Below are 24978 nucleotides of genomic sequence, written 5' to 3'. Positions count from 1 at the left end.
GAACACCTTGCTGGGGTCGTTTGACCCCAGTACTCTTTCCTGCCATGGCAGGGGGTCAGACTAGATGATCTACTCCGGTCCTTTCTGACCCTAGAAACTATGAAACTATATGTGGGCAGCTGAATAGGCAAACTCAAGCAAAAATAAAGTCAGATCTGAAATTTCAACACACCTTGTATTTTTCGTCCGTAAACGAGGAACAATTGATTGAGGATCTTCAGGAGTTGTTAGCATCATAACTTGACCATCTGGAAAGAATCTCATATATCTGCAAAAACACAGTTGTACAATATAAATCTAAGGAACAGAGGTAAAGTAAAATCCCCGTTATCTGGCATTCTACTATCTGGAACACTCTATTACGTAGAATTTCCGGCCGGCCACCTGAAGGTGGGGTGGGGGGAAGCTTGCACGTGGTGGCCGTCACCACCCCCTACCACCCTGCGAGGTTGTTCCTCTGTGTGTGGCCACTGCTAGTCCCCATGCCCTGCTCCACGTTCGGCCGCCACCACTTTCCCCTCCTCTGCCCTCCCCAATCCACATCCGTCTGGAAACCTGCGCTCAGGTAACAGGCATTTTTAGATATCTGGCACCCCTCATTCCCCACTCATGCTGGATAACAGGGATTTTACTGTAGTTTATCTTATGCTTTCTTATATAGGAACCATCTCAAGAAAGTATGGGTATGATAGATTTAGTCATATATTGCCAAAATCACAGAAACAGGTCATCAGATGCCAAAAGATCAAAACCATGCTAAGTTCTGCACAGGGACAGAAGCTGAGACCTTGGGCGCGTCTACGTGAGACACTGCTACACAGTGGTTACTGCACATTTATGCCAGCAAATGTCTTTTAAGTGATGCTATTGAACAGTAGCCTAATAATACAGTGCAGTAGCATATTAGCACTGTCTGTGCTGTGACACGCTACTGCGCAGTATTACTAGGCTACTGCACAGTCAGTATCTCATGTAGATGCACCCCTTGTGTCCTCTTTAATCAGATAAAGGATCTAGAAAAGGAACTACTAACCAGGAATCAAAATGAAACTGAAATCACTTTGGGGAAATTTCTCTCCCCCAGCATCTACTGAGGTGACTGTGATTAGATTTTAAGTCCTGTTAATATGAAAACGTGCGTTTGATAATGCATCTGCACCCTGAGTCTCAGAATTGAGATGTTAAGATTCAGAAAGTCCCACTGATATTTTTCAGATTATATAGATAACCGAGGGATTTGGTGGAAACCTGGAACTGAGATATTATCCAATCAGAAGAGCTTGCAGCAGAAAACATGTTTATGGGACCAGTACAATGAGAAGATACAGTAGGTTAGGAAAGGCATCCCTGTGAATGGGTAAAATGATCTAAGAAATCTAAGCAGGTTGAAAAAAAAATCCTGTCTAAATCTGCTGCCAGATGATTCTGAATAGGTATAACGCTAATCTCTGTTAAGTCACTGATCTTTCCTTTGCTAAGCACTATTACTATGGATGCTTAAAGGTAGGAATAATTTTGGGAAGAGGGGAAATTCTATGCGCAACTTTCACTATTTACAGCCACATGAAGAGGAGATGCAAATGAAGGAATTTGTTTTTACACCCATCTCTACCAACCTGCTCTATTATTCCTTGAAGCCCCAATCTTGGAAACACAAGAGTGTTTAGACACCTACAGTGCACGGGTGAACTCGAGTTTCACAGAACTCAGCAGAACAATTAATGTTTGCAGTACATTAATGACAGTACTTAGAAAGTACTTAGAGACATCACATTCAGGCTACAAGTGCTACATTTCTACAAGAAATCACTGCTCTCCCAGTGGAAACTGCAAGCAAGCAAGTGTTCATTTAATTTCTCGTGAGGGAAACATGCCCCTTTCAGGAGAAAGATCTTTCAGGTGTTAACCGGGAAGATCTTTCTTGTGAGAGAAACTCTTTCACAAGAAAAACCTGTACAGTCCCCTCCTGAACCAGTCCTGGAGGGGAGCAGCAGGGCAATACTCCCTACCTCTTCCCTAGATTGAAGACTAACCAGTTTGGGGAACGGGCTGGGGACTTTGCCCCGCTGCTCCCCTTCCCTCCTGGATGGGTCTAGGAGGGGAAGCCAGCAGCTACTGCCAGCTGGGCAAGAGGGGTGGTAACGTCAGAATTAGGAAACAGAATTCTGGACCCTGCTGGCTTCCCCCAGCTGCCTGTACCACCCAGCTTGGAGGCAGGGGCTGCAATTTTAAAGGCAGCAGTGCTGGGAACTGGGGCAGGCAGGTTCTCCCAGATTTGGCCCTATGGGATTTTGATGCAGTGTGTGCCATCCAGCAATTTAGAAGCTGGGGAGCTGGGAATTAGGGTGGGGAAGGTTCTACTTGTCCCTGCTTCCCTGTGCCCCTGGCTTTAAATCTATGTGCAGCCCATCTGGGCTGCACACTCAACAACTGAAAAACCAGGGGGCTGTCTATTAACAGCCTGTCCCCTTCCCAAGCAAGGGAGAGGCCAGGCTGTCAAGTACTGGGCTCCCCTATGGGCAAGGGTGGCTCAGACAGCATCCCTTAGCTGAAGAACTCACCTGTGTATCCCCTCCTGCCAGGGACCTAGAGCACTACAGCTCCCAGCCAATTTTTCCACTGGTAAGAATTTCACACATTCTTCTCAATAGGAATGCATGCCTGTCTTTAATACAGTTATACCTGTAATATTCCACTTGGTGCCATGCCCTATAGAAACCATCGAGAGACTGCTCTCCTTGACGTATGTATGTGGTCTTGCTGATATAAACACCTACAGAAGTGGAAAGAACAAGAAAGTAAGAACCTGAAATATATATAACCTTAATCATACAAACTTAAAAGCTTGGAAACTATGGATTTATAAGTTTCCAGCTATACCATGTTATCTAAAGAGGAAGAATTGATTTTAAAGACATTCTGAACATTCAAAAGAAAACTGAATTCAGATATGGCCTAACATCTGTTGTCTTATATGCAACCTTATTCTTAGCACAATCATGAACGGAATTACCAAAAATAAATCTTACCATCAAATCGAACACGGGGTCTTTCCAAAAACATTTCCCTCCAAGAGGAATAGGGAACAAGTTTATTACAGCTCCTGCCCCATACTTTCAAACAGGCCTGACGCCATATTTCAGGATCCCTAATAAGAAAAGTAATAATCATAGGTTAAGTGCATGTGGCTGAACTCTTCTATCAAAATATGAAGAAGACAAAGAGACTTTCATAATATAATGGTGAATAGGGTAGGGACACATGTAAAAACTGTTTTCTTCGGTGCTTAGATTTCTTAATTCCTAATTTACCTAGTGATAGTACTTACAATCCTGAAGAAGTCAGAAAGCCATTTTCTCTTCCCAAAATACATCATCACAATTCAATTTGAGTGAGGTCTCAAATGTCAATATGTTATCCTGACACAACACTGATGAAGAGTTGCTACTTGACTACATGTAGATGCTAAGCACCTAATTCTGCCGCTTTGGAACATTCTTCTGGGGAAAGGCACTTAATTTCTAAGCACTGTGATGGCTAAATAGAGGCACCTGCAGGAATGTCATGGATCTGATGAGTCCTTACAAACTTCATTCAAAAATCAAAAACTATTAGAAGTATTTTGTCCATCCAAATACTTCATCCAGATAGTTATGCCATAATTATCAGTAAAGTATTCAAGCACCTAATTAGAATTGTCAGCATTTTAATATGGGATTACATGAGTAAGGCAAGCAGAATTTAGACCAAAAGATACAGCAGCCTAATAGCCAAATAAATTAACACAGGATAATCTGATGTGTAAATTCAGAGGTCTCTGTTTAGTGGACTTTCATATACTTTGACAAGTCAAACTGTTTATGTGGGCATATACATTATTTTATGCTGTTCATGTACTGAGATTACCTTTTTGTTTGTTATGTTTTTATAAACAACATTGAAGTAATTGCCACCTGGAATTTCAAATATCTAAAAATGGTAAGTTGTGTCTCTTGACTACATTTTTCTTTTAGTAACCACTTTAAAGAATGGGATTAAAGGGTAGGTTGTTAGGTCAGAGAAAGATTCTTTGTTCTTGAACCTTGAGAACAGACGACAATATCTTACTGCAGAAAAAAAAAGTTTCATCCGTACCTGGCACAAATGTAAAATCCTCTACAGACCAGAGATAATTGTTCTAATGACCGTAGGTCCAGGTCACTGGAAACTACCCATCGAAAAATGTACATTAGTACTTCCATAGGCAGCACTGTGAACAGAAAATAATCAAAAGATCAGAAGGTAACATTAGTACCAAGGAATTTATTTCTCTAACCCCTATCTTTTGCAGTAAGTAAAACCTAGTCTTCCAGAAGTAATTAGAGAACAATTGTCCACTGGCATTTGACTGGGAATAGTCTACTAATTACATAAATTATGGTACAAAATTTAACATTATCATATTATAAATCAAAGGAAAGCATTTTATAGCATGGTTTTAGATTATAAATGCATGTAGTTTCGGGGAACAACTGTTATATCAGTTGACTTATTATATGCTAACGCATGTGGCTTCATAAAGTTCCTTATACATGTAAAACGGCTGATAAAACAACATATAATTTAAACAACTGCATGTTCCATGCAACCATCTTATATCAAACATGATGCACTGATATCACAAACTAAGCCAAATCATTGCTTGGATGGAAGATGCTACATAATAATTGCCTTGATTGCTTTCTGCGTCCCTAGGTTCTCTCTGCAGTTTCACCTAGCTATTATCTTTAGTACAATATCTGCATATTGAAGTTGTTGCTATAGGCTTTTAACAGCTGCTGCTTTCTATGGCCTGCGGGAGGAAAAATTCTTATATATACACATCTTTTACTTATTGCCTAAGGCAATTGTTTGGTTTAAAATACTGAGAGCTCCTCTAATGATAACACCTAGCAAAGTACAAAGGGTATAGGAGTAGCCACCACTAACAGATTCTGTACTTAAGGCTGCAAATTTTTTTACCAAATTTTAAAATACTTTCACACACTAATTGCTGTCTAGAAGAGAAAAAAATTCTTTTAGTTGGAATTTTCCCATAGGGTGGGTGAAAGGGAAGGGGGAGGATGCTGATTATTCTGACACAAGATTATTTCATATAGCCATCAGGACCTTGGATATTTAAATTCAGCACAGGAATCATGCCTTCCCTGCATTTGGAAAATTATATTTTAATACAGTAGATGGTACTTCTGTAAATACCATTAGTAGCATACTTCAGAAAATCCTGCTCATGCTAGCAACAATAAGTCTGATATTGCAGTACAGATGATAGCTATATATACACATAAACATGCTATAAAATTGCTTTCAATAAAGTATAACAACAGAGCTGGTAAATGATGGACTATTTCCAATCAGCCAAGATTTTGAAACTAGGTACTTATTTTATTCTCTAGTTTAAGGCCTATAACCTGCCTCCATCCATTCCCTCCACCTGAAAATACCCTGTTAAGACTTGCACAACACAATTGACAAAACATCTAGAAATGCAAATATCTTCTTATAACTGTAAATGCAGTCTTGTTTATATATGAAGTGTTACTGTCTTCCTTAATGTCACTGATTACGTTAAATCTACATGCATGGATAACTCTGTATGATATGCAACAGTCAAATAAAGGTTCTACAGTAATGTTAACTTCAGTTTTTTCAGATTCATTTATTCATAATTTTACAGGAATAATAGTGCACTAATGCTAGTTTTGCATTTCATTAGATTTTATTTCTGCTTTCTCCATCACAAAGAACATCTTCACATAAAGCTTTTATTTTAGACCATGGCCTCTACACAATGTTTTCTTTAACTAAACTGCATATGTGAAATTTCTGGTGAAAAAATGTACTTGTGTAAAGAAATACCCACATACCACAATCAGTATGCACTTGGTAGGAAATAAATCCTCTACATCAATTAAATGCCTCTGCTATTCTGCATCAAGAATTAATCAATACTTCAAAACACTGTATACTACTGTCATCTTTGATTATTTTAGTGTCCTCTCACTCTTTGTCCCATTCTCATTCCCTTCTGTATACCACACGCTAGTAATGGAAGATGATGTTTGTTGTCATTATATTAAAGTAAATGTAAGGGAGCCATGTTAGACAGTATGTAGTTCATTTAGATCCTGAGTCTAGCTTTGGGTGCTAATGCTATTAACAAAAAAAATGATCACAGGATATCAGGTGGGTCAACCATACAGCAGATCCTTGCTACTTTCTAATCAAGGGCTCAAGGAGTATGTAACTGATATGGAAGTGACCAACAGTGACCATACCACCTGATGAAGTGACTTCAGTCCAACCAGCACCGCAAAACAGAATAAGAGCAAAACATCAAAAAGACTGAAGGGGAAATACGTTTCAGCCCTCCTCTGATTAAGCCTGAAATTCCTGATAGTCAGTCTTCTGATACAGGCGAACAGCTTCTTGATAGTTTTGCACAAGAACGTCTGGACAAGAAACTGTTTTTCAAAACTGTCTGAGTGAAAGATGATGATGATACAAACAGTGCCATAGTTTTAATGAAGTTCTGTTTTCCTTGTACTTGACCTGGAGAGATTATATAGGTTTGTTTTCCTTCCTTGAGAAGATGAGAAAGAAATCATGCCAAGATTCTGAAAAGTGACTTGTGATTACAAGGTTCATATAGAATATTGTATAGGGGCCTGATTTTCAGAGAACACATGCTTGCCCTGTGCAAAATAGATCCCTCCCAAATTATTTCCATTTTAACATTAAAAGCACTCAAATATCCTTGGTAATATAAAATAGGTCCCTTGGATACAGTATTTTAATCTGTGTATGAATGTATTCATTTATAAACAACTATGAAAACATTTATTTGCTAAAAAGAATCAGAAACCCTACACCACCAAATGTAAAATATATAGTATTCCATAACACAAGCCACTTTATTCATACTTATAAAACTGTAGCAGATTAATATATGCCAGGAAAAAAGGAACTATTCCATGTCTCTAAACAAATTCTGTCCTTCTCAAGACTGATAACTGGCTAGTTCCAAAGATACATCACTTGAAATAAACAAATTTCAAAGTGTGGCTCTGATCCTTTGAGGTGCTCTATCTAACATCTGTCCACAGGAAGTAGCTTGCAGCACTGAGATAGGACATGAATGAAGAGATATTTAACCAGTTGATATGCATTTTTTGCAATATTTCTTGTTATAATAATGATCAACTAGATACTTTAAATCACTTACTAGTAAGGCAAATGTACATTTTACAAGGAATGGTCTAATGAAGTTGGGTTTAAATATCTCCAAACATTTCTCCTCTACAATGTTATGTTACATGTATCTGTTACATAACAGATCTCACACCTGAGATATGAGTCTGACTGACATCAAGCTCAGGCTGACAAAGTTTGACTGAAAATTCCTGAAGAGTGAGCTGCTGCTGGAAATAGGACAAAAGATCAGCCATCTTGCCATCATCTTCATTATCCTCAATGCTACAGAAAGGAGAAAAAACATCAAACAAAACATAAGACTGGAATAAAACATAATCAATATACTTATTTACTCTTCAAACTGACTTTTTTCCTAAGTATTTCTGATTTGTATTTAAGAGTTTTTAATCCAAATCTAATTTCCCTTTAAATTAAATTTCAGAAATCCAATGCAGTTTGTTTAGGTTTTGCTAAAACAGGAGTTTGATAGTAATTGAAACATTCAAAACTAAACCGTTTCTTTTTTCAAACTGACATGTTCACCTGCAGCTTTTGCAAAGCAGTCACTGAAGAACTGTGCTAGAACATGAGAGGCAAATAGGAAACTATTGTTGGTTCTCCAAGATGATTCATCTGCAAAAAATAGCAGCAATACTAGTGGAAAGTTAAACTTTTATAACACATAACTCAAGGTGGCATTTAAAGCAGCTAAGGAATTTTTTGACCATTCATATGACCTAACAGTACCCCTTTATGGATTTCCTAACCACCTATCCCCCAGAAGAAATGATTTGACAAGTCTTGTTCAGCAACGGCCATTAAACATACTGAAGTGTAAATTGTTAGTAAACAAGATTGCAGTAGAGACTAATTACTATTCATTAGTAAATATACATTCCTAATGCACTGAAAAACATTAATGAAATCCAAAGATTAAATCTGGGTTCTTTATAATGAGGCTGTCCTACACAAATGAATGCAAGTAACCACTCACACATGGCTCTTCTTAACTTAATAAGAAGATGGCTGTCAAAATAACACAGGTGCAAGAATTTCAGGGAATTACTTTTATTTCTCTTTTAGCTTGGTTGTGCTATAAGAAAGTTTAATTAGGAAAACTTGGGGGGAGATGTCTATATAGCTACAGAGTTGGTAAAAGGCTCTTAAAATATTTTTAAAAGAAAGCTACTACTGAGTCTGATACACCTTAAACCACAATAACATACTGCCATGCAAGAGAGGGAAAATTGATAAAACAGTTGTGACTCACCTTGCATTAGCAGGAGAGAGAGCCAAGTCTACAATGCATTTTAGTTAAATGTAGCTTTTTCCCTTGCAATGATGTAGAGAACTTGTACATGTTTTCAGTTTAGAAAGCAGAAATACTAGCTGTATTGCTATTCAATCAGTTAAAATTATAGCACTTTTATAAAACATAAGGGGGGAAAGTGGAGGAAACTGGCTCCACCTGGAGTCAGGGATGAGCTATTAAAAATTATTTAAAAAGCTTACGTAGTTGACACTAGATTGAAAGAAATAAAGGTGAATAACTGGGTAAAGGTGAAGATTCTAAAGAAGTTATAAGACTCTGCAATCAAGCATGTTTCTACTTTGTGGATTTGTACTAAACAGCTTGTGCTGGCAAGGCATTCAATATTATAGTAAGAATACTAACTTAGATACCCATAAAAGCACCCGAGCTCTTCTATTTCCTTTCTTTTGTAAGGATGCTTCTCAGCTGTATCTGTATCTGCCTACAAGAACAGAATCTTCTATGGGGTTTTTTCTGTTGGCTCAAGCTATAACTTGGGGCTCTTCCCCCAACTTAACTCCTGTTCACACACACCCTAGCTGAGGTAAGTGCTGGTTTAAGTGTAATCTACCTAGCTTTTACCCTAGTTTGGGACAAACTAGTCTGAAGCTCAAGGGTTGCTGATACTGGAGCTAATTATGAGGACAGAGCAGTTCAAATTACAACTCCTCAGTTGGTAATCCAATTGGTCAAAAGGATATTTCATGCTGTGGTTGTGGTAGCTCCAATACAGTACTTCTAATGAAGGGGTCATCAACTTATGGTCTGCAGACTGGATCTGACCTCCAGAACCTCTGGATACAGCTTGTGGATGTGGGGCTTTGGTAGTATTCAGATGAAGGACACTTTGCTGCAGGTGCTCTCCCTGTGCTACCATGGGGAGAAACAGTAGTGGTGGTGGAGTCTTAGGGCCTGTCCATCCAACTCCAACACAAGCAGCGAGATACTAAGGTCAAAGGTTAACTACCCCTGCTCTGATGTATTTGTGTAAACTGCTACTGTGAAGCCTAACTCTATCTGATAATATAGAGTGCCTTAAAAAAAAATTAGCTGTACAACTGACAAATCTGAAATGTAAAATACAAAGTAATAAGATGGGTGTTACACGTTTAAATTCCCAAATCACTACTGTTTACTAAGCCATTTTAATCATCTGGGATAAGTTTTTGGTTTTTTTTTAATTGACTCTAAAAGCCTTAAACACTGACCCTCAAATCACTTCTTCTTTAATTGCTCCTATGTCTATTAAAGGATCTACAGGACCTTCTATAGTACTAAAATAAATTAAACAGAGCTGTTTTTCAAGCTTTTGCTAACTTTATATAAACACATGGGTGGCACTATAGCGAATATATGTGCACTAGAAATAAAATACCTAAGTCTGATCCTCAACAGCACACTCTCATACTTACTACCTCTTTCCAATTCCATCACTGTCCGGCGACCGTGTATAGGTGATCTTAAACTCTATATCAGGTACAAGTTGCATGGCTAGACGATAAAACTTGATGGCTGAAAATAAAGATAATATTTATTATCTGAAACTTGTTTAATGCCCACTGTAACTGTCAACATTGGGTTGCTTGACAGATTGTTTGTAGCAAACTGCAACAATTACAGCTAAAATAAAGCCAAGCTTCAGGATGCAGAGTGGAGCAACATTAACTCCCACACTTTCCTGGCTAGTAGTTTCTTTACTAAACAACTTAAAACAAAACTGATTAACATGCTAAACTAAATTTTAGCAAGGAAGACAGCCTTGTCAAGTATTTTAATTTTCAGGGCTTGAAAAGTTATTTGCACACTTGAAGAACGTTCACATCTATGAAAGCTATCAGCATGTACAGAATCAATTCTATGGGTAAAAATGAGCCATGATGTTAACCAAAATGGATGAACTAAGTTGTACATTTTTATTTTACAAAGGCCTCATTTTATTTTTAAAGTTACTGAGCACCCACAAATCTTATCTTGGATGCTAAGCTACAGGATTGCAACACTTTTCCAAATATGCACAGAGCATGAGTAGAGGGACAGCGATATACACTATGGGCTTCCAGTAGCTGATGCTTTCAGATGTTCGGAATATTAGAAAACTGCAGCAGAGTGAAGATGGGTGCTATTCAGTGTTCTCTTGACATTGGGGACATGCATATGAAGTAAATCAACTTCACTATTGCTGACTGGCATAGGAATAACCATGAAAGTAGGCAAGGAAAGGAGGTTTCACTCAAAAGTGCAGAATGAGCAAGGAAACCGATGGAAATTTCAAGAGGGACTTTGCTTCTCTCTCTCCTCTTCAGCAGGTAAAAGATTTCAGGATTGGCAGGTGAACAGAGAGTACTCCCTTCTGTTCGTAGTACCCAGAGAAAATGGATGTCTAAAATTAGGAGAATCCACTAACTCGAGGCTCGTAGCAATATTGTCTCTGAACTAGATGGGAAAATCACGCTGCTACATAGAAAGAATAGTTATCTAACCTATTGTAACCACAGTTCAACAAGTGTAACCATTGCAGATCCCGTTGCAGGGGCATGTGCAATCCAACTCAACCCTTCAGGGACATGCACATGTGCCAGTGGCCAAATCCCTCCCACTGTTTCCTCAAAGCAGAAGCATGTGTGTGCTGAAGACTCATAAAAGCAGGTTTTAGAATCTCACTGAAGGTGACTGGCAAACAGCATCCTCTCAAGATATGTGATGACATTTGGGACACATACTGAGAGCCTATTGACATACCCACTTTACTGAATCTCCCAAATCTAGTATTCACACACACTTCTACTGAAATTCACCAAATCAAGTGAATGATCTTTCTTGTATATACACAGGCTGTTGTACCTAACTGCCTTGTAGATTTTGGAAGCAAGAGGATGTCCTTTGAGCTCTGGTGGAATAAGCCTTAAGAGTTGGTAAAAGTAATTACATCCAGCTAAACCTATTTTGACTGAAGGGTGAAAAAAGCCTGGATAAGACACAGGCCTTTTTGGGTTAAATTAGTGAAGCCTCCTAAAGAGATGGTATGTGAGTGAGCTGTAGCTCCTGGAACTAAATAGGGAAATGTAGGGTAGTGATGCATCATGCCTGCCTGTTAAGCTCTGTGCTGAACAAGATAACAAAAACCTAAAACAAGTTAAATTAATGATGTGCTGAGACTGAATGAATAAAGACAGCTTAGATCAGGGATGGACAAAATATGGCCTGCAATCAGGATGCAGCCCACCAGGCTATTTTATCCATCCCAAAGGCAGGTGCCCACAAATTAATTGTAGCTGGCCCAATTGTGGCTACCTGTCATGCTCCACATGGGGCTGATCCCCACCTATTTCAGCCAATGCTGCATGCTACATTCCCACTCTCATACACGGGAAGGCCATTTAACCTGTTGTAATTACAAAGGTTAAACAATTAATTGGTATTGCAACCCCCAGCCTGGTCCATATGGGGCTGCTCTGGCCCAGGACCAGCGGAGTGCTTCCAGCCCCCCTCCATGCAACAGGGACTCAGCAGTTCCCTAGGGCTATGCCTCAAAACAAACTGGATGGGTCCTCTCTGGGCCTGGGCGTAGCCATAGGGCTGAATCACAGGCCTGGGGGTGCCATCACATGCCCCCTTACATCATCCTAGCTCCTGCCAGGTCCTACAGAAGCTGTAGGTCCAGCCTAGGTAGGGTTGTATACAAGCACCTCCAGTAGCACCTGCTACATGAACAGAAGGTACTGTATCTGGCCAGGCATAGGGACAAGTGCTGCAGCCTGCAAATTGGCAGGTGGCGTGGAGTCTGCAACTACCTCAGGGCCCATGGAGCCTAGTTATAGGTACAAGTCCTCCCTCCCCTTCCTCTCTCCCACCTGCCCTGCTGCCTTCTGGTTCCTGCTGGGGCACTGCACAGCTTTCCTTCCCAACCCTACTAGACTACACCCTGGCCCATGCTAAATGATAATGGGTAAGCTACAACCACTTATCACTGGGCTTACTGGCTAACTATTGTTTAACTGTTCACATCTTTACTATATCAGCATAAAAGATCCATAATTTTTGGAAGATTTTGGACCTATCCCTACTGTCAACTTGCTTACCAGGCTGATGCTATTCATTGTATTTTTTTATACTCATTGTGTCCACCTACTCAAACCATGTCACTCGAAGTGCTATCACAGTGCAATAACATCTTTGAGCAGCAGATACAAAACAGGGGGTATGCATGGTGCATATTAGGAGAGGTTTTTGAGATCCAACTACATCAGTATAATACTAAAGGACTCTGGATAGGTCCAGAGCATAGCTCCTGTCCTTGCTCACAATTTGTTCTTGTGAAGAACGAAGCTAATACCCAGAAACCATCTTGTGCATCTGGGTATATGAGGCTCTGCCAGCCACAAATCCCAGAAGTGTTCATCCTTTTGGTTGAGCTGACAGCCATTTAAAGATTCTTTAAATGTTTAAGGGGAACTAGAATGTTGATGTGAAATTTTCTGCTGGAGCCAATTCTCAAATTGGTGGGTATGTATGCAAAAAGCACTTGTGCATCCTGAATACTTTTGAATGAGAGACAGCAGAAACTGACAGTATCGGTGAATGATGTACACACATTGCTGCTATGTGGTGCTGAAGGAAAATCCATGTTTTAACTACCATCAAACAGTTGAATCCTTCAGTATGAACTCCTGCACTGGGTCTAGGCCACAGGAAACTGATTCTCACGAATCTTTTTTTCCATTTGAAAGGGCACCATGGATAGTGGTGGGGTGTGTTTTTGCTCCTAGGATTTCTTGAATTTATGAGAAGCCATACCCTTCTAGGGAACTTATCTAACCCACAGCCAGGTCAAGAGCAACAACTTGAGGTCTGAATAAAATACCTGACCCCAATCTTGTGACAGGCATAAGTAGTCCAGGAGCTAACTGTATCTGTAACAAGATTTGGCAGTAAAAGTCTTTTAACTGTTGGCATCTAGAGGCATGCCAAAGCCAGGGGAGACCTGGCTATGCTCAGTCATGCTGGGGATTAGAAGAGTTCATGGGAAGAGACAGAGGTTTCTATTTTACTACAGAAAGAAAATACCTAGCAATTGCCTTCAGCCAGCGGTGGTCAACTTTTCCAGATGCATAGGTCAGAGGAGTGGCACATGGCTGGTCTGCAGGGTGAATCTGGTATGCATGATCAGCGTGGGGCCAGCCCCTTGATCTGAGCTGGGTCCACAAGCTGACCCTGCAGGCTGGGTACAGGGCCATGAGCAAATTTGATCTGTACCCCAAATTTTTAGACCCATGGGAAGCCCCAGATGACTGGCTCTGAGCCAAATTCAGCCCATGGACTTCGAGCACAAATATCTTAAGCTCACATCTATAGAAGTTTGGTACCTCATTTCAGACAACCAGGATGCGGCCATTATTTCAGCACCATGGGGACATAATACGATACTTAATAATAGACTTTGTAGGGGGATGGGGGGGGATAGATTTGTGCTCGTCTTGGGTGAGGTCTGACAACCTTATTGCATTCAAGCCCTAATACTAGAAGTGTGAAGCTAGTCCTTATCCCTTTGGAATTCTTTTAGTAATGAAGTAAAGTTAGAGACAAACTAGCATATTAAAACAATAACAAGGCATGAAGATTTAACTAAAAAACAAGTGAGTTTATATGCTTTCAGTGACTACATAGTAGTCAAAACTAAATCAGAACAGCTTAACTTTCACTTATGAAATGTTCTGCAGAAAGTCCCTGACTTTTGTTAACATGCTTTATTCCAATCACCTGTCTATCCTGTAAGAGGAATCTGTTCTCTGATAGGTAAGCTTTCACTACAGTGGAATTTATCCCACTTCTTGAAGTTATTTGCACTGAGATGGAGTAAGTAATTTTTTTCTTGTAGTTCATGTTTAATAGGAGCACTGGCAATTCACGATGGCACTGGAAAGCTGAGAATTTAAGAGTCCGTACATGCTCTCATATCTAAGGTTTCAGTCATTCTTGAGAAAAAGTCCTAGAAGGTTTTAATAGCTGCCTGTTGATGGGGCTGATATGACAACTTCATCCAGAGAAGATGTCAAATTCTTTGGTAGGGCAACAGATACAAGCCCCTGCATCACCTCTCCTGCCTCAAGGAGCTTCTTCCAGGTCCTGGATCTTGATGCCAGTTGTAACTGTAACTGAAACCTACTCATCTCTCAATGCATGCAACAGAGGTCTGCTTTGGATTTTTATAACTCTGACTGGGTTAGGGGTACAGACAGCAAAAACGGTTGGTGTTAAGAAGAGTGTAGTTAAGGTGTAAGAAGGTTATTACCAGAATGAGAAAGCAGGAGATCTGTAGACACAGGACACATTTCTTTCTACACAGAACACTTGTTCAAGCTGACTGAGTAAAGTGCTGCTGTTTGCAATGTTGCCTGCTCAAATGTTGCTTGTAGGCCAAAGGTAAAAGTTACTGGTCCAAGGTGCCACAGCTTTTGAATCACTTCGGCAAAACCTGTGTTATGTGCTTCAGCTATCATATGTTCCTGGATAGGTAAACTGAAAGCCACAAGCCACAGAACTAAAGGTCAGACATGTCTGGAGGGGGTCAGCCCAGGTTGTAGGGCATTTACAATGCAAGGTCCCAAAATCAAAAAGAGAAATAGTTCCTCACAAAGTAGTATCCTAATGACCCGGGAAAAAAAGGGGGTGGTGCCACCTCAGATCAGTAGTAGCCTAATACAGCAATTCAGTGAGCTGTGATAGTATGCAGAACTTACTGATGAGCCATTTAAAAAAAAAGGGGGGGGGGGCTCTGAAATGCTGGTAAGTTTCAAGCCATCTAGGAGCCTATTTCAAGAGGGGGAAAATAAGTTTAACTTAAAACCAAAACTGTAGTCCTGAAATGCCTATACAGCTCTCCCTAACACTGGAGGCACCTCAGTTTTACATTAAAGATCCCTGGACATTTCCAAAGCACCTCAGTCTCTCCCCCGTTCTCACACTTCTGACCCCTGCATGGAAAAGTTCTGTCCTAGAGGAGAAGATAGCTCAAGTATATGACTTACAAAAAAAAATTACTCATATCAGCAGTTTATTAATGATTGAGATTTAAAAATAACCCCTACCCCAAACTGCTTACAATTTAAGGGTGAAACTGAAAGCACGCAAGTACAGTATTTTATTCAAAGAGCTAGTTGTCGTAAGACAGAATGCAAAAGTGTGAAAGTTCCTATAAAGAAACTTCTCTAAGAATAATGCAAAAAATTTATTCAAGCGATAGCTTTTAATGCAGTTCACTATTTGTAACAGATCTGTTAAAGTATTAGTGTATCTTCAGGCCCTCTCAGCAACAGCTCTGTATAGGAAAATAGTTATCAAAGAGTAACAGGTGCCATGTTCAGGATGTGTGTTATCTGGCCACTCTCAGTGCCATAGAACCAAATGAGTTTGCAATACACGAACCTCCTCAAAAGCTGCCTACTTTTTGCTACTGCTTTTCATGTGCAAAACTTTACAACGTATCAAACTAAAGCCAGATAATCCCCAAGTACTACCTAAATTCATTGCTTTTCCTGAACTTTCAGAGACTACCTGTCAGCCACTTAAAAAGAACAGAGCAATTATTTGATATGCCGCTTTTTTTGTAGTTTCGAGTTTACTGTAGCTGCTTGTGGCCTTATGTTGCTCATTTTGTAGAAATAAATAAGATGCTGGGAAGTATATGAAATACTGCCAACTTAAATCAACTCTTGTTGACTTTTCAAGGCTTATGTTTCATCTCTCAGTAAGAAATATTTGGGTTCTAAATATTGTTACAACTTTCGAAAGCTTCTAACTGAGATAATTTCTGAACATCGTGTACTGTGGCTATGATTCTAAGTACAATATGTTCTGAAGCGTTCCCAGTTTGAAGCTTTCAAAGTTGCTGAATCACTTTTTACCTCTACAATTTTTTTGCTTTCTAAGCCAACAGTCTTCAAATTACCCAGTAGCTAGAACCAAGCTCCAGAGACTGAATGACAGATGCAACATGCAATCAGTATAGGGAACATAGGAATTAACACTCAACTTTGAGACGCTTCATTGCCTAGTGGAATATATAACCCAATGGTTTGCCATATACAATTCCTCAACAGTTAAGCTCCTAAAAAAGATTCTGAGAAGCCATCCTGCAGAGGGTGTAACATTTCCTACTGGCTGGCTTAAACAACTGAAGAGAAGGGATGGGGCTTAACCAGACGTCTATAAGACAGTTGGGCACTTAATTCTGGGTCAGAGAAACCTTTGTGCATTCCAAATTCAGTTGGGAACCTTTTCCTGGAGTTAGGTGCTTAAGACAGACTGCAATTTTTTTCCTCCAACCAAGCAAGCCAGAAGGACATGTCACTACTTTCTTAAAGCAGACACTATATTACATCCTAGCAGAAATTGTCAGCTTCTAAGTTTTTTGGTATTCTGGGGTGTCTCTTAACTTTTCCTGTTACAGCAAAGCTGTGACACATCACATAAAATAACAAAATGATCCTTGGCATAGGGACAGTAAGCAGGATCTCCCTTTCTAGGTAAATGCCTTGGACATGAGGCTGCAGTGATTCCCTTGGTCCCAGTATAAATTTATATGAAGTGGAACATCTTCAGGATAGACTAAAAGACCTACCCTGAATCCTGAACAACCTGCTGGTTAAGATTGTTTTAGGAATGAGCGCCCATGTAGAAATCACTTATAAGCTTCAAAACAGACTGCAGTCAGGATTCAAAATTAGTCTCTCTCCATCCCAGAAGACTGATTTTTAACTCGTGAGCTGAGAATGAACTGTAAGACTGTGTGGGATTAGAACCGCTCTGCCCACATGCACCAGACTGGTCTTGTAAGACAGTGAAGCCTGCCAAGGCTCATGAGCCCTAGGCAGCAAGCCAGCAGATCAGAATCAGTGGTTGTGCACAGGCCAAGCAGTAGAAACATAGGTGCAAAAAGTATATGAGATCTAACAGGCAGAGTGCACTTGGCTGTATATCAGCAGAGTAACAAGACTTGTCCTGTTTTGTGAGGAATATACATATATACAGATGCTTGTGCAGCTTGTTTTCTGTCTCATCACAACATACATAACAAAAAGTGTTTGAAGGCTCTCAGATGAGTCAACATGGTAGTCCTCTAGGACATGATTAATGGTTAATCAGTTGAATATGCAAAGTTTTTAACTAACATGCCCTATGAGGCCTTTTCACCCTCAAGCTACTGTATGACAATTCAGGAACTGTGATCCATGGTCTAGGGAATTCCAAGGCCACAATCTAGCAACCTGAAAAATAGCTCACAGACTTCAGCTGGACTAAGCATTTGAACTAAGGCATATGTAAATACTTTGAACTGGGCCTACACACATCCCCTTTCTACAAGCATTTTGTCAATTCTTTCCCACTTTTGTACCACAGGGAACAGGAACAGCAGCAGGCTGTCAAAGGGCAGTCTAATTCTTCTTTGTCCTGAAAAGGGAAACTTCAATTTTTGGAGACACTTGATACATTTAATATTAACAGATTTAACTTTAATCAGGTAAGTGTACCCACATAAGCTTTGAACATCACATAATGGCACTTTACTGTAAGACATGCAGACGCTATGCAGTTCTTGCCAAATTGCAGATGTAATGAAAGAGCAAAAGAAACAAGATCATCAGATTTGCTAGTAGGGCAGCAGGAAAAATGCCCAGGAAAAATGCATTTGGTTACACTGAAAATAGGTATGGCTAGTGCTAAAGAATGAAAATTTCCTTACCCGATGTCAGGTGATTTTATGCTACTTCTCAGCTTGGTAATAGAAATACAATGAAACCGGTCTAAGACTGAGCCTGTAAAAGGCAAAAACCTACTGAATATGAAAAACTAGAGTCCTGGCATGTCTGGGGACTGTTTCCAGCTTAAAGACTAGTGTGAAAATAGAAGGAAAATCTAGGGCCCATTTCAGTTACCTCCTGGAAAATACCAATTCTTACCTTTCACTCACTTTTAACTATAGAAACATCCTATATATCCAAGTAACTACTTATTTGTGTGTGCATAGTGTGAGGGCAGAGCAGAAGGACATGACAGTAGATAGCACTGAGCAAAGCAGCAGGGTTAGAAGGCTCCCTGCTTTAAGATGAAAAAAGTGTTTAAGCTGGAACCCTTTCCCAGTCCTTTGAGATTTTAGTCTTAGCCTGGCTTCATAATACTTTCTTCACACTCAGAGTTTTGAACTACTTGCGCTTAAGGTAAGAACATAATTGCCATTTACTAGGTCAGAACAGAAGTCCATCTTGCCCAGTACCATACGTCACAGTCTCTGCTCATGTCTCCGGGTACAGTTTCACTGGTCGGTGTCCAAAGGCTCCCTCAACTCCTTCAGGGGCAGTGCGGATGGGCCAGTGTGCTCTGTGTCCCCTTCCAAATCCCTTTTTATTAACCTGTGACCACACTCCTGTTCCCATTTTCTTTTCTAGTGTCCCAAGTAATTAGTTGATGTGGCCTCACTTATTAAGGGAGGCTCACAGTTCTTGTGATGGGCCACAGCCCATGAGCTTTTGGCACAGATAGGCCAGTCACAGTGGCAGACTGGATGCTAGAAGAGACTATAAACTGGGTATGACCAGGGTTTCCTTCTCCCTCCCCACCAACCCCAACTGCTCCTTTCCCACTTTTAGCCTCCAGCATTTAAATTCTAGGAAGTTCTGATTTCAGAGGCTGTATCCCTAGCTCCCATGGTCAATAGCTAGTCATACATCTGCTTCCCCACCCTAAAAAAACCAGTTGACTAACTTTTCGAATCTAATTTAAAACATCAGCCTCCACAGCACCGAGACAATGAGTTTCACACTTTAAATTACATGTTGTATGAAAGACCTTCCTTTTGTTAGTTTTAAACTTGCTACTTACTAGTTTCATTTTATAACCCATAGTTCTTATGTTGTGAGAGACAGTAAATAAGTTCCTATTTACTTTCTCTTCAACATTGCTTACTACTTTTGTAGCAAGTTAATTTAGTTATGAGGTGCTTCAATGATCCAAATTTTTTCTTTAAATTACTCTTTACAGTTCTCCAGCTATTAAGAGCACATTGCTAAAGTTTCTCAATACAGCAGGTAAAACAAATAGCTTATCAGCTGTATATAAGAAATACTAGTTATGCAATTCTGAAATTAGTACAGGAGTGTTACCTTCATAAAGGGCCCCATTTTGCTCTTGTTCTACTGCTTTCAGAAACAGTTCTTTTGCCTGTAAAATAAATTAACACAAAACCAGTGATTTATTACAAGCACCCAGCACTTGCCAGAATTATCAGCCAACATGGCAAGTGTACATAGAATGAAGACTGCCATAACATGACTGCATATAACTAATGTGGAGGGACATTCAGATTCTATTAGCTATAGCTGAATTTCCCAGCCAGCTCAGAGCGAGTCTAATTCTGATTTTATACTCGTTCCAAAATAATTTGATTTAATTTGATTAGGGGATTAAACCCTTCCTATTACAGAATCAACTAAAACAATGGCTGAGTTATAGTACTTTAACATAAGCCTTTTATCATGGGCTTAGACATTTCTTTGAGATTTTGAAATCTGGCAGCTTAACATCTTTTAACTTGTATCTGAATTAAAGCTATACTCTGCAATAATCTAACTTTCTAAAGCAGTTGTTCTCCACCTCTTTAGGCTCAGGGTTCTCCTCAAAAAAAGGCCAGCTCTTTGCTACCTCTTTTTTTTACTACAGAAAAAATAAGAAAACAATTCTTCTGTTACAAGTAACTCAGAAAGACCACAAGCTGTCAATGTTTGACACTAAGGGTTCCTATTCAGTTAACATTGAGTAAAAGTCTTAAAAGGATCTTGTGGCACAATGGTTGAGAATCACTGTTCTAAAGCTTCGTGGGTTTTCAAAAACTAATGGAAAACATTCCCATTTTACCAAAGCTGGGGACAGGAGTGGGTAAGGGGTGGAGGGATGAAGATGAGGCTATGATAAAATATACCATTTGCTTATTTGCAGTGACATTTTGATTCTCAAGTAATTCAATAGTGTTCTAAAAATACTTGGCAGGTCTGGGTGTAGAGCAAGGCACCTGTGATAGCTGTGGTTAATAAGAGGGGAAGACAGCCTGTCGTAGATACAAGTTAAAGTCCAGTGTTGCCTAGAGAAGATTGTCACTTTGCAGGGTCTGTGCTACAGCTTGCCTGCCATATTAAAGAAACACGAGACCAACAAAAAAAAAATATAGGTGCTGAAACATCAAGAATATCACAGGGACCATACTACTGCAAGTTCTTTGCAAACTGTCGCAAAAGGCTGGAGCAAGAAAGGAAGTATGTAAGGAACTCAGGAGACAAGTGAAGAAGTGGACATTTTTTTTTTTTCTGCTGCCCTGCCTCCCCCACCTTACTCCCCTTTTAAGAATGGGAGAGAATATGCTCTAAATAGCTGCTTTACTAGAACATATTAGTGATCGACTTAACTCAAGTTCTTTGGCTGTTTCATATCTACTTGTACACATTTTTATATAAAAATGCAACTGATGATGGTCTGGAGTTTTTGTTTTAAGGTACATTTGGTGCAGGAGGCAAAAACCAATCATGAATCAGAAAAGATAGTATGTGCTCAGGGGTCTATAGCAAAAAGTATGAGAAAAGAGTGAAGAATCTTGCTCCATGGTTTAAAGGTTACTGGTTTAACCAGCATCAGACTGTTACAGACACTGCCAAAAACTAAACCGGCTGCCTATTAACAAAAGGAGTGATATTTTTCCTACCTTCTCCTCTTTTGCTAGTTCCTGCTTTCCTTTGGTATCTATAGTCTTTCCTCCAGGCCCTCGTATTGATGCCCTGCATGGCGGAGTGTCTGATCCATTAGAACTCACTCCTGGAGTAAGTTCGAACATCCACTGAGCTCGGAACATTTGGAGCTCTGCCTAAAAAAAAGAGGAAAGTTACAAGTCATAGATGGATTTTCCACTCGTTTATGGGTATTCCTCCCCTTTTTCACATGGAAAGTATTATGATACAACAGACTGTAACCTGAGGAATTCGCCATTACTGAAATTCTTTCAAACACATGCTGAACATACACTTTAACCTTAACTCCAAACATGTTTTTGGTCTAAAAAAAATGCAGAAATATAACCCTTCAAAAAACAAATCAGAACACAATATGCTTTACTTACAGAATGGCTAAAATTGTAATACCAGCTTTATACCATTGAAGACAGTTATTCTTCACTTATCCACTATAGTTCAGTATTAATTAATAACCAGGATTACTTAATCAGTATTACTTATTAAAACAAGCTTGTCTGAAGAAACAATTTCCAGGGTGACTGCACAGGTAACAAACAGGTCTGGATTTGGCCCTATAATTAACAATTTGGTGATACTCAAGCACGAATAAGACCCAAAATGCGTTGGTGCACGTGGCCCTGAGGTGCTAACAGATGTGAAATGTCAATAAAGTAGAGATAACTAGATACGACCGAGGAGTACACTTGCTGATGTCATGGTGAAGCTGTACTTTTAGCAAAAATTGTAGTGTGAAACACACCTGAAGATTGGCTTCACCAGGCCTTTCATTGGCATCAGTTCTTACCAGATCAGAGTGACAATCTTCTTCAGCTTCTGCCTAGTAGAGAACAGTAAGACATGAATATACAGCCTGTATATGCATCTCTAACACTTGCATAGCACCAGCTTCACAGAATCTCACTTAAAAAAAAATTAGATACATTTCCCTCCCCGTCCACACGTTCCTGTTGATATGTACAAGCAATTCAACTGTGTCAGGCTTGTTATTAAACTGTTAATGAAAAGAAAGCTTTTGCATTTGACTTCAATGTCAGGACTACTTAGCTGTCATACAGTTACCATGCAAAAGATATTTAACTCCACAAAAAATCAGACTGCTTGCAAACTTCATACCTCATGAAAATTAGTCATAACTTTCTAGAGGAAACTGACTGCATATTTGGTTTGTCTTCACTCATTTAAAAAGTTCAATGCAGCAGTCCTGCTTATAAAGGTGATTTACAACTAAGTTGCAAAGGAACACTTGGTGCATTTTACTATACAAATCCACCAAGTGCTCCTTTGCAACTTAGTTGTAAATCACCTATATATGTATGCAGCTAAAACAGTGCCTGAACAATTGGCTCAGCATCCAATGGCAAAATGCTTAGCAGCATCACCCTGAAATGTAAAAAATGCCACTTAATTCTCTTCTACTTACTGTTTTAAATTTTCAGTGCAAAGAAAACACTCCATACAGTGCATTGGTCTGCATTGTGAAAGTTTACATCCCAAACAGAAGAGCCAGAATCAAAAGCTTTGGTTGCTAGTTTGAAAAGTAAATTGACCATCTTTCATTGAGGCCAGCAATCTGAAATATCCCCTTCTCCCCATTTTTCAAGAGTTTATCTGAAGAATCCCTCCAATTCTGGATAAAAATCCTAATCTGATTTCAAACATGATGTAATTGAAATATTCCAATATACAATTAATATTGGCATATTTCCTATAGTTTTAGTGTGTCACACTAATTGAGAAGCATTTTAAGACACTGCAGGCAAGCAGTGTTCACTAAAGGAATTCTGCTAATAATTAAGACCTGAATCCATCTTGCATTTTTTGTAGTCACTAGGCATCATAAATTGCTGCAGAGATGTAAGTGGTATTGTGATGTTACAACTATGAAATCAAACTGGAAGAGGGAAAGATTCACTCTGAAGTTATAAGCAGGGATCCTGGTTTTCGCCAATTAAAATAAACAAAAATACTCTGACAAAACCCCCAAAGTCTGTTATTACAATCAAAAGCCCCCCACAGCCCTGATGGTACCCCTCACTCACCCCAAAGCACTCCCAGCCCTGCTGGTGTCCCTCACTTGCCCCCACAACAGCTGCCCGCTCCCCATTTGTGCCTTTTGCCCCCTCCTTCCCTCCCACAGTCCCTGCCCCCCAGCCCTGCCAGAGCAGGTCCTCAGCTGCCAGGAAGCCAAGTCTGCAGCTCCCTGCCCCCAACAGCAGGCAGCTGCAGCAGAAGCAGCATAGAGCAGGCTCCTCCACTGCTGCCACCTGCTCGGACGGGGGTGGGGCCAGCTTCTGGCTCCTCCCAGCCCTGCTCATGCCCCCAGCCATGACCTACAGCCTCTCCAGTCCTGCCAGAAGGGTCCCAGGCTCCCAACAAGCCCCATGTACACAGGCTCCAGGAACCAAGAGTAAGACTGAGCTGAGCCCAGGTGAGCCTTAGCTGACTGAGGGCCTCAGGCCCCGCCCTTCCCCATACTCCTCCCCCTGCTGGCAAGGCCAGGCTTCCTGCCCTGTTTGCAAACAGCCCTTGCAGGGGCTCAACCAGCCTGCAGAGCTCTTTGCAAAAGTGGGGAATCCATGGGTTTCTCTGCTAAAAGGAGAAATCTGTGTTTTCTCTGATGAAAAGGGGAAATCCACGGTTTTCTCTGTTTTTCCATGGGAAACAGAAAACCCAGTTCCCTGGTTATGAGTGAGAGGTAGTATTCTGATGGACAACACTGCTGAACAATATCAAAGCATGGCCCAAAATTCTGGTGATCACAGTTCAGATACCTCAAATAACAAAAAGACCACTACCAAAAAACCAATGACATGTGCACAAAATAAAGCAGGCAGAGAAAACAGTCCCATCAAAGGAAACATAGCTATTTGTTCTGGCAATATCATGGCTTCTTAAAATAAAACTTCTCTAGCTTACTGTGTTCAGTCTCTCTCCAATTGAAGGGAGGAGAAATGGTCACATACTTGAAACTGAAAACTTAAAGAGCTATTACTAAAGAAAACAGGAATCCCCACACTGTATTATATAACAAGATTTACAAATATTTTTAAATCTTTACTAAGTTTCAGAAACTAACCATGTAACTTGTGTCCTTTTAAAAGGAAAAACAAAAAAACCCAAAACTACACACAACTATTCAAGTAAAACAGAAATAGGTAAGTCTATGCCAACCAAGAACAGGTTTTATTTTGTTTAGCACAGCGCAGAAAGTGTGTACCAACATGCAGATCTCTGTAGTGTGGCTTTTGGAAATGCTAACTATTAAGCTTAAGCGCAAGGGTCTTTAATAAACCAAAGAAAACACAATGAATGAGACAGAGTGCAACCTCCACATCAAACAAACTGTTTTTACTAAAAATGCTTGAGACTTAAGGACCTTTTAAAAAAAATTAAATCTAGCTGGATTTTTTTTTTAAAAACCCTGTAATTAATGCTTATAAACAGAGCACAAAAAACAAAGGCTAATATTGGGGAATTAATCATAAGATATATATCGCAAACAATGACTGAACAAAATGAAACATGAAATTTTAGTTTTACCAACAGTTGCAGCTATTGCAAATTAAGACCCTAAAGCCACAGTTTGAAAGTTAGGTTTACATTAGGATGGAAAATCTGGTTCAGTGAAAGGCATAATCCTGA

At 39.8% G+C, this 24978-nt stretch overlaps 1 protein-coding gene across 4 annotated transcripts in view; it reads right to left on the bottom strand.

Moving 5' to 3' along the window:
- Nucleotides 1-24978, bottom strand: part of FBXO9 (F-box protein 9) — a 35812-nt gene that overhangs the window by 7830 nt on the left and 3004 nt on the right. Inside the window, exons 2-10 of one of the 4 annotated variants that reach the window (XM_019537525.1) lie at nt 22076-22153; nt 21291-21449; nt 19702-19759; nt 9958-10057; nt 7385-7515; nt 4135-4249; nt 3030-3148; nt 2683-2773; nt 173-268 (exon numbers count right to left, since the gene is read on the bottom strand). In XM_019537525.1, the coding sequence (XP_019393070.1) occupies nt 173-268; nt 2683-2773; nt 3030-3148; nt 4135-4249; nt 7385-7515; nt 9958-10057; nt 19702-19759; nt 21291-21449; nt 22076-22153 (947 nt within the window). The remainder of the gene's footprint in view (nt 1-172; nt 269-2682; nt 2774-3029; nt 3149-4134; nt 4250-7384; nt 7516-9957; nt 10058-19701; nt 19760-21290; nt 21450-22075; nt 22154-24978) is intronic. The other 3 variants (XM_019537527.1, XM_019537526.1, XM_019537528.1) reach the window with 3 other exon arrangements.

Source organism: Crocodylus porosus, unplaced genomic scaffold, assembly GCF_001723895.1.
Source record: "Crocodylus porosus isolate Cpor-Errol unplaced genomic scaffold, CroPor_comp1, whole genome shotgun sequence".
In the NCBI taxonomy this organism is placed as follows: Eukaryota; Metazoa; Chordata; order Crocodylia; family Crocodylidae; genus Crocodylus; species Crocodylus porosus.
This window is presented reverse-complemented; position numbering and strand designations above follow the sequence as displayed.